Genomic DNA, 14,835 nt, shown 5'->3' with positions numbered 1-14,835 from the left:
ACATTCACACCAGGGCAAATTTGCTCAGAAATTAATTAACCCATTAGCATCTCTTTGGACCGCGGGAGTAAACAGGAGCTTACAAACTCCACATAATTGAGATTATGGTCTTTAAATCCATAAGTGACACTCCTGAGACTGGCAGTATTGAATGACAACACCTTCCTCCACACAGATTTGCATTTCCCGTGCTTCATGAAGATCAAATTCATGTTTTGCCTTTAAAGATATTGTATTTTATAATATATTTGAAGAACCTTGCATCTCCGAGTGTTATTTACTTAGGTATAATAGTTTTAAGATAATATATGCTTGACAGTGATATTATTTGTATGGTTTAGGGATATACATTAAAAATGTCAGAATGAGTTTTATTTTACAACTCCTAAAACTTTTTTAGTGCAGAACTATCCCGCCACCTACTGGCATAAGTGGATATATATTTATACCCTTCACAGCAGTAGCTGGTGGTAGATAACATTACGACCTGGAAATAGTTACAATTCATGATACAAACCAGTATATGCAGCAAACCTACAATTTACTTAAAGAAAGTACAGCTTTTAGTGTTATTAAAAATATAACTGAAACGGTTTCGGTCAGTTGATTTTACTCAACTGATAAATTCTTACTGTTCATAACATCGTCATTTTTATCCTAAATATTTTATGTGCTTTCTAAAGGTGAGCACACAGCAGTGGATAATCTATTTAATATAGTTTTAATTGTTTATTTTTTAGTTCTAAATTTCAGGCAATAAAGTGGACACCTTAAGCACTTGCCCTCTTGAGGTCCTTCCAGACTGAGGGTTTAAGCTAATGACGTCGAAATGTGACGCCCTCTTTTTCCGCTGTCAGAGAGGAGGTGAGGGTGAGTTTTTGTGCGTCTGTTCGATATCCATATAAAATCAAAAGCATCCTTTCTTTTAACATCGGAAAGATTTTCCATCGAACATGGGCAATAACAGATGCACCGATGTATTCTTATATTGCAGTAATTTAGGTCCAACATCCACCGTTAATCTACAATGGCCGAGGAAGGGTAAGTTCACTATAAATTTCACTTTCTGGGCAAGTCCCCAGTTTAGATTTAGGCGGGTTTTTAATTTATATTTTAAATATTTACCTGTGTAATTGAAAGCTTCAGGTGGTGTTAATTGGGTAGAAGCTCAAATCGAAAGTCCCCAGGACTTCAGAAGTACCATAGATCTGCGGTTCATGAACTTTGCCTGTAACAGCACGTCTGGATGTTAAAGCGTCTGAAGTCAGGAATAGGGGTTTTACTGAAGCTACGGCTCGTGTGTGATGATTGTTCTTCTTTAGTCGGATACCCCTTCACTCGCAATCATGAGTGAGATCCCCTTTCTGACACGCCAGTAGCTGTGCACACGTGTTCGGCGCGGTCCCGGCGACTGTCTTGTGCAGTTCAAGTCATGGTGACCTGTTTCCTTCTCCTTCACCCCCGGGGGTAAAGCATTGCTGCTGGAGGTGTGATGGATGTTAACACCGCTCTCCAGGAAGTGCTCAAGACCGCACTCATCCATGATGGCTTAGCCCGCGGGATCCGCGAAGCCGCAAAGGCGCTGGACAAGTAAGTCTTCCCCGGTCCGCAGTATAAAGAGAGTTCTTCATTTGAGGCCGACCGAGACTGAGATTATTCATGTACAGAATATGCAATAGCTGTTTTAGTAGGTTCTCCTTTTTGATTAAAAATTTGATCCTCAAATTCGGCTAATCGAAATTGTTGAGGTTCAGATTTAGCGCTGATGTTTCTGTAGACCAGGCTCAGGTTGCTAGACAGATGGTTGTTGCATCTTTGATGATGATTTGGCTCCCTCTACTGAATTCTGTGAGGAGGATAGCCATCGTTACCCAATTTTGTCTGAGATGCAGTTAACCACCCGGTAGGTGAGGCCTCTTAGTGTTTTCTGGGAGTTCGTCTTCAGTTTAAGCGATAGCGGCCTTGGGCAGCTTTCCAGATCCTGTATTGGCGCTGCAGTACAACTTTATTGGGCTTTCCAAGTTCTGACACGAGTCTAAAACCTGTTGGCTTGAGAGTGGGATTGGTGCGTTCGTGTTTCACTCCCCATGTTCCCCTCCGCTTGCGCTAGCTGCTCCTCTCCTGTGATGAAAGCAGCTTGTACTTTCTCTCCCGTGCAGGCGCCAGGCCCACCTCTGCGTTCTCGCCGGCAACTGCGATGAGCCCATGTACGTGAAGCTTGTGGAGGCCCTGTGCGCCGAGCACCAGATCAACCTGATCAAGGTACCGTTCGGCCTTGCCTGCTGGGGAGGAGTACTGAGGCAGAGCAGTTTGTGCTAGCGCGGCATCTTGTGAGAAGTGGCACCGATTTGCTGAATACACTGGTTCAAGTAGAGTTGATGGTCAAGGGGAGGCGATTGTATAACTATGTGATCGTTAGTTATTAATGAGCTAACGGTCTGGTAAAATGTTAAGCGTCCATAATTTAATGCAGTGATGGGAAGAGGTTAGTTAGCCTCATCACTGCTAAATCTCATCACTATCTATACTTGTATAGATGCTGTAGTAATGTTCTACAAAAATCAGAATTTATGGTAAATTTAGGTCCAGTCAGGTTACCGTTGCTCTTATTTATTCAGTATAGTGTGACCGGTAGTTAAACCTGTGAGGTTACAGGTAGTTTATTACAGAATGACAAGTCTGTCAAGTATTGCTGCCAAGCAACACCCCTTAAAAGTGTCAGCTAACATCTGTGAACATAAGTGATTGCAAAGAGAAGGTGATTTGACCCATCTAGCTCATTGGATTTTTTTTGTGATTTGAAAAGAATGTTTTAAACCTTTTAATGTGCATTAGGATGTGATTTAGGATGTTAAAACCTTGTTTCCTTGATTTAATTAGTACTGTTGTCTATAATATCCTGTATTTGATATACTGAAAACATGCAGTTCAGTTCTTCAACTGTTGCACTGTTTTTTTTTTTATTCAAATAAACGGAAGTGTATTGCCTATTTTAACAATGGTGCTTTTAGTAGAATCATGAATTAATTTTTGATGTAGCTTCTAGTTACACATTGGCTGGGCTGTTCGGGGTTTGGTAGTGACGATTACTGTACTGTATCCATGATAGTGTGGCTCCCTTCGTTGAATTCCGTGTGTTAGTCATTTCTCAGGGTGCTTTTTGGGAAGGTGGAGTATAGTGATAACTGGAACTGTTGTTCTTGCTCCTTTCAGGTTGATGACAACAAGAAGCTCGGTGAATGGGTAGGCCTCTGCAAAATCGACAGAGAGGGCAAGCCTCGCAAGGTTGTTGGCTGCAGTTGCGTTGTCATCAAGGTGAGTCTTCAGCTGAGGTCGAAGGTGAACAGCCCTGGTCCTGGGGAGGCGGTCTGGCTGTGGGTTTTCAAGGTCTTTGGGAGAAGCCGGTCAGTTGCTCAAGTTAAGGCAGCAAACATGCAGGCTCACCAGCCTTCCAGGGCTAGACACTTAAATTTGCTCCTTTATTTCCAGCTGTGTAATAGAACAGTGTGGTCTGGTCAGTGGCTAGGAGAGAGCCAAGCGAATGCAGGTGCCTGAGCCCATCATGCCAGGCAGCTGTGATACTTCTGGCTAAAAGAAATTGCCACATTACGAGCCTCAGAAACGGTTTGTTGTTTTTGAGGTCCCTAATAATGGCAACAGATAAATGTTAGTCATTTGTCACATTACTGTATTCATTATACCTCCATTAGGTAGAATTTTATTCATCTCTGAAGGGGGGTGATGACTAGTTGTATTGTGGAAGGAACAGTGATAAAGTAGATTGTTCATCCATTATTATGGTCCAATTAAACACACTTTCATATCCTAGAGTTTTTTTACTTACGAAAGTTTGAGATTGGAACTATGCATACCTATATTGGATTTGATTTTTTTTGTTTAACATGAGCTTCTAAAAAGGCATTCTTGAATTCTATTACAAACATCTAGAGCACTAACATTTACTGTGTTAAGATACAGTTAGCATGGCAGATGTAACTTTTCAGTATTAAACTTCAACCTCAAATTCCTGTGCATTGGAACTGTGCTGTAAGCTGCACCTCTGCATGTTACCTGGAGAGATCCTGGGAATCGCAGTGTAGCCCACTATTTCCTGAACCCCCTATAAGTAGAGCATTAAGTTGTGTAGCGTTCTTGTTTTAGATATCTATTGCAGGCTAGGTAGAATTTAAATACAGCTGAAAGTTTTCTGAGTATGTGTTAAAGCTTTTGATTTGATAAACCTTTCCTCAATTTTGTAAAACATCAGTAGATGTTAGAAAACTCTTTAGAAGTGAAATTGTGCTTCAAATGAACCAGTCGTATTTCCTGTTAGTTTTTAGTAATTAAATTTGTGACTATTAAAGTGTATTCTTTTTTTTTTGCTTGAAGAACTGCACAAATTAAGAGTTCAAAATGTTTGTTTCTCTTGTAGGATTATGGCAAGGAGTCTCAAGCCAAGGATGTAATTGAAGAATACTTTAAGGCCAAGAAATGAAGTGTGAATAAAGTTGCCTGAAACAGAAATGGACTTGTTTATTTCTTTAACTTGAAAAGGTCTAGTAAACACAAAAGAAGATACATTTGAGATTATTTGATCTATATTGATTTGCGTGTTTTAACCTTGACACTTGCATAGTAGTTGATTTGGTTTCTTGCTGCATTATTACTGCAGTTTACATTTTAACGCAGGTTTTTAGTTGTTGTCCAAGAGGATTTACACGATTTTAAATTGGCACTTGAGTTAAAGCCAATATGCTTAGGGCTCTACCTTAATCTGTAAATGTGTGTAAAATTAGCTGTGATTTACCACACCACTGAAATCTTCCTAAATGATAAAACTGAGGTTTGAAAAACTTGTAACTATATATACATACAAAACCTTCAGTTTACAGAAGAAGTTCTGTGTTTGGGATTTTATCTATCTGTTCATCCATTATAGGTTCACAGTGCAGAATTCCAAATGTTTCACTACACTTAGTACAATTAATGTCAGCTGGTGTTTTTCCATTTTGTGTATCAAAATATATCTGTACCATACTTCCATGTGTGGCCTGTAACAGAAAAGGTTAAATGGGGTATAGCCTAGTTTGCCACTTTTTGCTAAGCCTAAGGTTTGCTGCCCATTTTCATCAATACTTGATTTGTGATACCCCAATAATACACAAGACTGATGTGAGTAGGTTATGGTTGTTTGTGGAATAATATGATTTTTGTATAAATGATCTGGGCAACAAATCTGCTGCACAGGCTGAATTCATCTTTGTTTTTTATGGTGGTCTGTTAAGACTACTAATAGCCTAAGAGAATCTGTAATGAAACATCTTTAAAGAGAAATGGTATATTGGATCATATGGGGTTGTATGTTATGTTAAAGCCATGTCATGCCATGTATAAATCCTTTGGTGACTGCTCTTGGCTGTGATGTTAAGTGGTCTTAATAGTTGAGTATTTTGACAAATACTACAATATTAGGATGAGCATGGTGACTTCTTGGGGATTTAAGTTTGCATCTGGTCTGGGGCTCTTATTTCATGACCACACATGTAGGCTCTCCATGGTTCCTTTGCTTTCCTCACACAAATCGGTAACCTTTCTAGGTTAAATGGCATCTATATTGTCCATGGTGTCTGTGTCCTCTGATGAACTGGAGTACTACCTAGGGCTTATCCTACCGTGCATCCATTGCCTGCTGTGTTACGCTTGGTCTTGCTGCAACCCTGTATGGGGGACTCGGTGATTATTAAAAAGGTATGTTGGGATTGACATAGGATTTAGGATTTGTAAAGCACTACCACATAAGGTAAAATATAGAATATACACTCACCTTAAGATGGCATTAAAACCTGTATATGTGATTCAGTAACCAATATACTTGGATTATTATGCTTTAGGTCACATTTATGTACAGAAGATTATATCTGGGAAGTCCATGAAGAAAAGGTCTTATCTCCTATGGAATGCTCTGTGTAGGTATACAGGTTCACTGTTTGCCACTGTATAAACAAACTAGAGTATTTGTGATATTTTTTAATCATTCCATATTAAAAGATACATCACATTTCATTCTGACAAATCTGATGTGGATCACACTGTATATTCCTTGGTGTAATGCTCCCACGAGGGTCTGGTTATTCTGCTTCCAGAGGTGGTGGAAGATCATTACTTTTCATTGGAGTTTATATGCCCATGAAGATCGGCAAAAGTGGCCTTCAGATGCCTGTGCCTTTGATGTCGGATGTCTTCTGTTAATGCTCCACAGACACGCATCTGTATCCCATATGGATGCCCTTTATTGTTACAGTAAAACCTTGGTATTTGCGAGGATTAGTTACCTAGAAGTCTCTGTGACTGGCCACTTCAAGAATGTGGCACTTGATACCTTATGGGGAAAACGGGGTGTGATTCCACAGCTCTTACAACAAGCACTACTGGAGTAATTTTATGGTTATAACTTAACTGTTTCAGAAATAGTGTCATTGTATTTTTAATAATTATGTAATTCTTACCATAATGCATATGCAAATAAATTAGATCACTGTTATGGTATTATAGCTTTCACTGTGTTAGAGTTTCTCCTTCATTCTTAGTACTGCACATTTTCTTGTCTTTTCACCTCTTGTTTTTATTACTATTATAAATGTGGCACTACTGTACCATAATAAAGTTTATTGCAGCACACTAAATTAAGTGTACTCAACCAAAGCATTCTCCTGCTCCTGAGATTCTTACTTCTAAATTTTTTTAATCCTTTTCGATGAGACACGAGAACTGACTGATGGTAAGTTTTTTTTTTAATTTAATGTTTAATTTTGCAGCACAACACTGAATCACATACAGGTGTGACTGATAACATTAACATTGTCAACATACAACACACATCTAATGCTTTCCTGAAGGAAACTAAATAAAGTATAACTGCTGATGCTCTGCTAACCCCTGACAACTTTTAACCAAGCTGTCTTTCTGACAGAGACTGATGCAGGTCAGGTCATGTAGATCCTTGAGATGAACATGCTGCATACTGTATAAGTGGGTGCCCATTTAATCTACTGCACAGTAGATTTGAATGAGCATATTTAGTCTGCAAATGCAGAAAAGAGGGTAACTAAACTTTTTGTGCAAATAGGCAAAATTGCAAATATAGAACTCGCAAACCGAGGTTTTACTGTATTTTCAATTTCCAGATACAAAGATGTCAAATTAATAGACCCAAGGAGGAAATACTAATGATACAATGCTGTGGTGTGGATTGAATTTAAAATGCTGCACATTTTTTCTGATTGCATTATTACCACAAAAATTATGTCAATCCAGTGAAGAACAACCGAAAGGCATAAATTAAAATATACAAAATCCCACAGGCCTCAATTTGGTTGAATTTGAGACACATTTATGATCTCCAAAATCTAATGCAGACATTGAATGAAGGCAAATTAGGGGTATCAGCAAAAAGGATAGATAAAGGATTCTGAACTCAGTGACTTTCACTTATTGTATTGGAACATGCTGAGCATCAGAAAAATGAACCCATATATTAGAAAAATGAAGTACATAGATTTTGGATATTGATCATATGTTTTTGGTGTCATTGTGATTAATTGATCATTCATGATCATGACCAACAGTAACACACTTGCTTCACTTTAAGAACTGATATGCCCTACTTATCAACAATACAATACCTTCAAGCTTTCGATATTTTGGGCTTGGTCAGCACATACAGTAGCTCCTTGCCAGCTGGGGCATTCACAGACAGCAATTTCTAATCTGGCAAGACATTCCAGTCTTACACAGTTCAAGACCAGAAAAAGTCACAGCAACTCACACAGATTTCAACGGCTCTATCTCTCTGATCCTTTTAACGCTACAGGTTCCACTACATCACAAATGACCGGCTACACACACTTGCAGATCAGCAACTCAGCTGTGAGGAGGAGGCTTGCAGGCCAGGTGACCACACAGGGGGACAGCTCTCTCAACTGTGTTCACAGACACAGCAGAATAAGGTGGTGTGAGCCACGCGTCACGAGAACCCTGCAGTGGAGCCAAGTACTCATTAGAGACTATACTGATCAGGTTCTATAATCTTACTCGCTGCCTTTCCTATGGGCTCATCCAGATCCGACAGCACTCTCAAAGGACCGCATCCAGCCTCACGCTGCTCGAGCAATAAACAGCATTCTTATGAGACGAGAATGGGAGTTACAGTATGCTGTGGAAGTCCTGCTCGCCACACTTCAATCCCAGATGAAGATCTGAGGGACGATCAGGGGAAAAGCGTGGGATCCTGAGCTCGGAGTCCAGTGAAACAGGCACATGCTTGTCCAGGCTGTAAGAGAGGAAGGGGACAGAATCCCACAAGACAGCACTTGCCGCCTGGTTCAAAGCATGTCACAGGTGTACAGCTGGAATTGCTTTCAATGGTGGCCACACATGCTACTAATCTGTGACATTTACAGTAGAAGCCCCCTGTTGATGACAAATGTTAATAAGCAAAAATATCTCAACCTATGTCATGCCTGTTCAATAGAACACGAGTACACCTGCTACTCAAAAAAGGTATTTTCCTTACAATTACAGTGTGAATTTACTGTAGATAGACGTGTCTTTTGATGCTCAGTATAGATGTTTTAACCAATATATATTTTGCATGGAAACCGATTAAAACAAGATTCGATACAAATCTATATCCACACCTTAGTATTCTCTCAGCAGTTTGGCGCAATTCAAGATCACCTTTAAGTAGCATACCGAACATACTCTTGGTAAATACTTCCACATTTCAAAGGGAGGACGTATTAGTTGACATTCAAATAAAACACAAAACTGTCCTTTATTTGCTATTTTGCTCCAACTGATGCTTATGCTGCTTTGAAATCAGAATTGTAAATCTGATGCTTTTGAAATTTGGTCTTGTCAAAAATTATCACAAACAGTTTTATCTACATTTTTTTTTCTTTAAACAAAATTACAATGTAACACACAAACACTTTCTTTTTAAGGCACAACAACTCATTATGCACATTCTGCTCGCCAAAACTTACAAAAAGATGATCATATTCAGTTTTTTTCTTTCACAAACATCACTTCCCATTAAACTAGTAACTGTAAAATAATTTACACAAATTTTAGTTCTAGGTTTGATTGTCATCATATTTGGAGTGCATTTCTATTGCCAGTTTTGCTGGGATAGGTAGGTATATGTTTCATGTAAAATGTTGATACATTCCATCTTGAGGAGTGTGAATCACTGTCCAGTCAATGTAAAAGAACAAAGAAGTCCGTCACTTCAAAACTGTCCACTGAGGAATCGGAAACCTTTGTTTTATCTGGGGTGTACCAGCACTGTCCTTCACATCTATGCTTTAGAAAAAAAAATCATGTATTAATGTAAGACCTCGTACAGATCTGATATACAACAGGATTTCATCTGGCAGTCCATGCTCCTGTTTTTTTTTAGAAGAGTCCTTGTCTTCTTAAGACAATTCATAGTTTAAAGCCAGAGGTTCAAAATCACAGACAAAACAAATTGCAGTGTACTTTGTTTTAAATATAAAAAAAAGGACTTCCAGCGTTACGATATGATTACAAGTACTCCAGTTCCAGTGCTTGGTGCAAGGCCAGCAGGTCTGAGTGACTTGATATCCTCCAGAAAGGCATGTTGTGCTGTGTTGGAAACAAAGGTTAAGAATTGACAAAGAGCGCATTTTATTGTAAGACCATACCTACCCGGGATACGTTCTGTAACAGACAAATAATAGAAATCTTAATCCCACACCGTTGTGTCATGCAAGATAGTCTGGTTTTGCGCGTGTGTCCGTAACAGCTTTGAAAATAAATACATGCAATATTCTAAACTAAATGCACTGCCACCCTGCACACATGAAAAAAGAAACGGAATCACAACCAAATGTGCACTTCAACCTGCAGGGTCAGCGTATCCAGTGGAAACAGTCTGCAAATTCATGGTGTGCTTTCATCTTACTTCATATTATTCATATTGTGACAAATGAACTTTAAAACCTTTAAAAAAGGTTTAAGGAAAAATTCCTTAATCTTTCTTTTCAGTTTGGTTAGCTTGTGAAATTGCCTACGCTGAAAAAAAAAATCTAAAATTGAAACGGAACAAAAATGCACATTCTAGGGCTGGCTGATTTTTGCTTTTTATTTTTTTTCTCGCTACACCTTTGTGGCAAAATGCCAGAAGCTACAGTACATGTCTTTAGGAACCCTCTTCTCACGTTTATGTAAAATTGAGTAAAACTGACCAGCATTCGATATAGGTTATATTAATTTATACATAATAAATAAATTCTACTGTAGGTCACACAGACATTTAGTGCTTTATTTAATAAATTACTCCTTCATTAATGCTAAATTCCTTGTGAGCCGCTGCAACACAAGATATATTCTAAAAAGTCTATGAGTTGTTAACAACAAATGCGCAAATCCGTTTTACTGTACTTCCCAGTGTGTCCTCCTCCTTTTACCTTAAAATGTAAAAGTGACTCCTGACTCAGGCACATACCTACTAGGCATTTTCATAAAATAGGTTTATTCCATGCTGAAAAAAAGAAGAAAGAAAACACAACATTTCGGCTGTGGAGCCTTCTTCAGGGGCCTCCTTCAGCCTTCTCCACGGCCGAAACGTTGTGTTTTCTTTCTTCTTTTTTTCCAGCATGGAATAAACCTATTGCTTGTTTCTTTGCAGTCTTCGCATGCTGACACAGCTACCCACCTGAACTATTTTAATAAAATACTAACTACAGGATAACTAGAAGAAATAAAGAGCGCACAAGCCAATCCATCAGCACTGGATTCCAGATCTCATTATTGGATTAAAATTAATCTTTAAAATGATATAACAAGAAGAGAATCACATGCAAGCTTACGCATTTCTATAAATGTTCTCTTCCTCAGAGATATTGTATGACACACATTCATTGGTCCAATTATATAACTAGCAAAGTGAAATTTTAAAATGAGTCAAAATTCTCATTAGATGCAGTTATCCACAGTCTATCGATCTAAAAATTAAGAATGACAATATGTAATTAAATTTAGCAGTTTGACAAATTATACATTTGTGAAGAGGGTTTCACAATCCAGCTTTGATAAAATGTTCTTAATTTTCTTGTTTAAAAGCCAAGTCATATACTGTAGGTATTTGTCTTTGTTCAATGATTTCTTTATGCTTTCACAATCACAATCGTCCCCAGTTAGTGATCAAATCAAGTTGTGATTCTGTACTACATTTCCTTTTCCATACTCATTGTGTATCGTGGTGTAGCAGGGGCGGTAGTACATGTAAATGCGTCTCCCAGAGAAAGCAGTCTAATTGACTATTACAGAGATAAGCTTATTGTCAGACATTGGGGGACTTCATGAGGAACTTACTTTATGTACTGTACATAAATATAATGAGCTAATCCAATGCAGGGCAAGTGCTATTATGTTTACAAGAATTTTAGTTATTATCATGGACTACTCGTGTATTAAAATTAATTTGTGATGAAATCGATTGTGTTGTAACCCTAGTATTTTAGAATTTGGAATACTTTGTTTTTTTGCATTGGTGTTTAAATTAACACCGAGGATAATTGCAAATTAGAGTGTGCTGCTATTTCTAAACATTCACAGGAAATTTAATTAAAAGAAATAATATAATAAAAGGACCTAGGATTTTGTAGTGGATTACTGCTGAAGAAGATAATTGGGTGAAATGTGTATTTGTGTGATTAAACCATCCATCCATTTCCTGCAACCCCTTTATCCACACAACTGGTATAAAGTGGGATACTAACCCTGGACAGGACACACATAGACATTCACACACTCTTTCCTTTTTTGCAGAAGCCAATTAGATGACCAGTTCCACCTCCTTCCAACAGTGGAGGAAACCGGAGCACCTGAAGGACACTCACACCAACATGGGGAGGACATCCAAACTCCACACAGACAGCACCCTGGGTCCAGAGTTTATCCCAGAGCCCCAGAGTTTCCACACCCCTGTGTGTGACTGATTTAAGTGCTAATTATGAAGTTTATATGCAGAGCGTTGATATAGAATAAAGACATTTTGTTTCTGGGAGCTGTCAGTCCAATGCTGGTGGCTTAGTCACTGGATTATTCTGTTCATTCATTAACCCCTGAATGAATCACAGCATTATATTTTTAAACACATCTGAAGAACTTCTGTTGCACTGGAAAGTCTAATTAAAGAGTAATAAACTATTTTATACAGAAAGAAACTCCTTGGCTGTCATGAAAAACACTGTATATTGAAAATAATTACTCAAACACTGAGAACATCAGTACTACCATATACTGTATAAACTGTAAATGTAAATCAATGAATCTGGTTGTGAGAGGTTGCATGGCACAGTGAGGTTGACTGTTGTGGATTTTCCAAAATGGCCTGCCCAGGTTGTCGATATCAGCCTTCTTAACACAATTATGTAATGTAGAAAAGTGTGTTTATGATCCAGGTCATCTGAATATAATAATGTGAGGGTGTCATTACATGATAGCAGAAGTCATTACACAAATATTTTCCGCTGGCACACACAGAACAGGATAGGAAAAGCCACACCAGAACTAGCAGTAAGCAATGAGTCTCACACTACAGGCACTATGGGTCAGATTTACCAAGGCTATTAAACCAAGTGCCATGCAAAAAAAAAATAAAGTCAGAATTCTCCATGTGGAAAATTATGAGAACTTTCCTAGCTGAACTTTTTTTCAATCTTTCTTCATAAATATAACTGAGATGCTTAACAAAGGAAAGGGTGATTTTAAACTAAAAGACCTTAGACTTTAGATCTACTAAATGAAACATCTCAATTTTCTAACTATGTTTCCCTGAATATTTCCTCTTACAGAAGCCCTGAAAATACTTTCTACTGTATGTATGGTAGGCTCCCAATGGCACTCCCTGGGTTTTTAAGCTCAGAATATTTTGCTTAATGTGAAGAATATAATTAAGACTGGATATTATAGATTGGTACTGTATGTAGAAGGGTAAAATAAAATTTACAGAAGCCACATATTAGGGTGGCAAGCAAGTAATTTGATGAGCTGAGAAATATGTTATTCTTTTAATATACATGGTTATTAGCACATTATAAGGCGCCCTGGTAAATCTATTCCCACATTCTGTATTGATTTATTTTAATAGCAAATTGTAAACTACAGCAAAGAAAGAGAAGCTGGCCAGTCTAAATGATACACCAACGTTCACCGAAGACGTTACCTTTTTTGCTGCCTGTTCCTCTTCTACACCATCCCCAATAACAACATACACTACTTTTCTGCCAAACCTTTGCATTATGCGCTCAAAGCAACTCTCTTTTCCTGGAAGATAAACAAGGCAGAGTTCAGATTGACTTTACCTGGCTGGCTGCATGCTCTTCATCTCGCCCATCTCCAATGACAACATATGTAATGTTAGTGCCAAACCTGGACACTATACGCTCAAAACAGCTTTCTTTTCCTGAAAAACAATGCACCGCTTAACCTTTCATCTGCACAGGCTGACATGAAGGAAGACAAGGGCAATATTCACTTAGGGTGATGAGAAAAACATATTTACATGTGATCAAGAAAACAGTTGGGCCAATATGTGGGTCTGTGTGTCTTGCTTAACACTTAGGACCTTACCTTGTGTTCATGTTTGAAACTTTACGACAAAATGGGCACAATATAAAGACAGATAGAAAAGAAACCCTGCTTCAAAGAGTATGGCCCCCTGCAGCTAAGAAAATAGTTACATTTACGTTTCATTTCTCTTCAAAGATTAGATTCTCAAAAAAATTTACAATGTTACAGTATTAATCAAATCTAAAGATTTAACATGAATTGTGACAAAATCCAGCTCTTTTCTCTGAAGAATTATCCCATCCATCCATGACTTGAAAATGGTTGCTCTACTTGATTTAGATTGATTTGAAATGGAACTTGTGCATGGTGATGCTTAAACACCTCAGAGACACTTTAATAATGAGAGGCAGTAAATGAATAATTGAAAAGAATAGCATCATTTGTATTTATAATGCCTGTTGTGTTGGTAAATGCACATATGGGTATGTGCCTCTATTTTTTGACTGCATGTTTCAAATTAAATATATTGGTTCTTAGTACGAGCTTAAACTATTTGGGGTTGTTGTACAAAATGTTCTGTATACTGTACAATGGATGACTTCAAACTTATTCTCTACAAAGATGTGTCTGGCTTGTTAGTCTGTGATATTAATTTTCTATTTTAGGTGGTATATGGGCCAGATGTTGTTGGGCTGGAAAATTTACAAAATTAATATTAAGTGTGAATATCCTGGCAATCAACCTTTCCCATATGCCTGCTGTCCTGAACTGCTATTAACAAAACATTGTGTTATTGCATACAGGATGTAAAATACTTTGCAAAAGTATTCAGACATTTCCTATGGTGTCCCATTTTGTGACATTGCAAAATGGTCCATAAACCTCTTATAAATTGAATATTTTCTTCAAAACATGAATACTCAAATTGAAGACTTGTAAGGGTAAGAAAAATTACAATAAATGTTACCAAAAACTACAGACCAATATTCATGTTCATGTTTTTTAGGAAATCCTCTACCAACATTGCGCATCAGCTTGGTACAATTTATGCCTGTCTTTTTTGGCAGTTGCTTGGGGATTGCCTACAGTATGTACAGCAGTTTTTCAGCCTTTTCATAGATTCACCATAGATTTCATGTCAGAATTTTGACTGGGCCAGTCAAGGACATTCACTTTGTTATGTCTAAGCAGTGTAGCTTTGACCTTTTTATGACCCTTTGACCTCTGGATCACTGT

At 38.0% G+C, this 14,835-nt stretch overlaps 2 protein-coding genes and 1 non-coding gene across 32 annotated transcripts in view; 2 read left to right on the top strand and 1 right to left on the bottom strand.

Annotated features, from left to right (window-relative positions):
- The first annotated feature begins 770 nt into the window (after window positions 1-770).
- On the top strand, window positions 771-4,524 carry rps12 (ribosomal protein S12). The gene is made up of 6 exons (XM_088625328.1): window positions 771-870; window positions 995-1,041; window positions 1,474-1,590; window positions 2,160-2,262; window positions 3,214-3,315; window positions 4,433-4,524. Exons 2-6 carry the CDS (start codon window positions 1,028-1,030, stop codon window positions 4,493-4,495), a joined length of 399 nt encoding a protein of 132 aa, XP_088481454.1. The 5' UTR covers window positions 771-870; window positions 995-1,027; the 3' UTR covers window positions 4,496-4,524.
- LOC148674756 (small nucleolar RNA SNORD100) lies at window positions 1,809-1,891 on the top strand. Its single transcript, XR_015935615.1, has one exon. It is a non-coding gene; the product is annotated as a small nucleolar RNA SNORD100 (small nucleolar RNA).
- A 4,290-nt stretch (window positions 4,525-8,814) lies between the features above and the next one.
- The window catches only part of eya4 (EYA transcriptional coactivator and phosphatase 4), a 90,544-nt gene continuing 84,523 nt past the window's right edge, over window positions 8,815-14,835 (bottom strand). For 27 of the 30 annotated variants that reach the window (XM_088625306.1, XM_088625311.1, XM_088625304.1 and 24 more), the window contains 2 exons: window positions 13,253-13,353; window positions 8,815-9,666 (listed from right to left, as the gene is read on the bottom strand). In XM_088625306.1, the coding sequence (XP_088481432.1) occupies window positions 9,586-9,666; window positions 13,253-13,353 (182 nt within the window). In that variant the 3' untranslated portion in view covers window positions 8,815-9,585. Of the gene's footprint in view, window positions 9,667-13,252; window positions 13,354-13,391; window positions 13,493-14,835 lie in introns of all 30 variants that reach the window. The other 3 variants (XM_088625296.1, XM_088625300.1, XM_088625323.1) reach the window with 1 other exon arrangement.

The sequence above is a fragment of the Lepisosteus platostomus genome, chromosome 3 (genome assembly GCF_059453375.1).
Source record: "Lepisosteus platostomus isolate fLepPlt1 chromosome 3, fLepPlt1.hap1, whole genome shotgun sequence".
Taxonomy (NCBI): Eukaryota; Metazoa; Chordata; class Actinopteri; order Semionotiformes; family Lepisosteidae; genus Lepisosteus; species Lepisosteus platostomus.
This window is presented reverse-complemented; position numbering and strand designations above follow the sequence as displayed.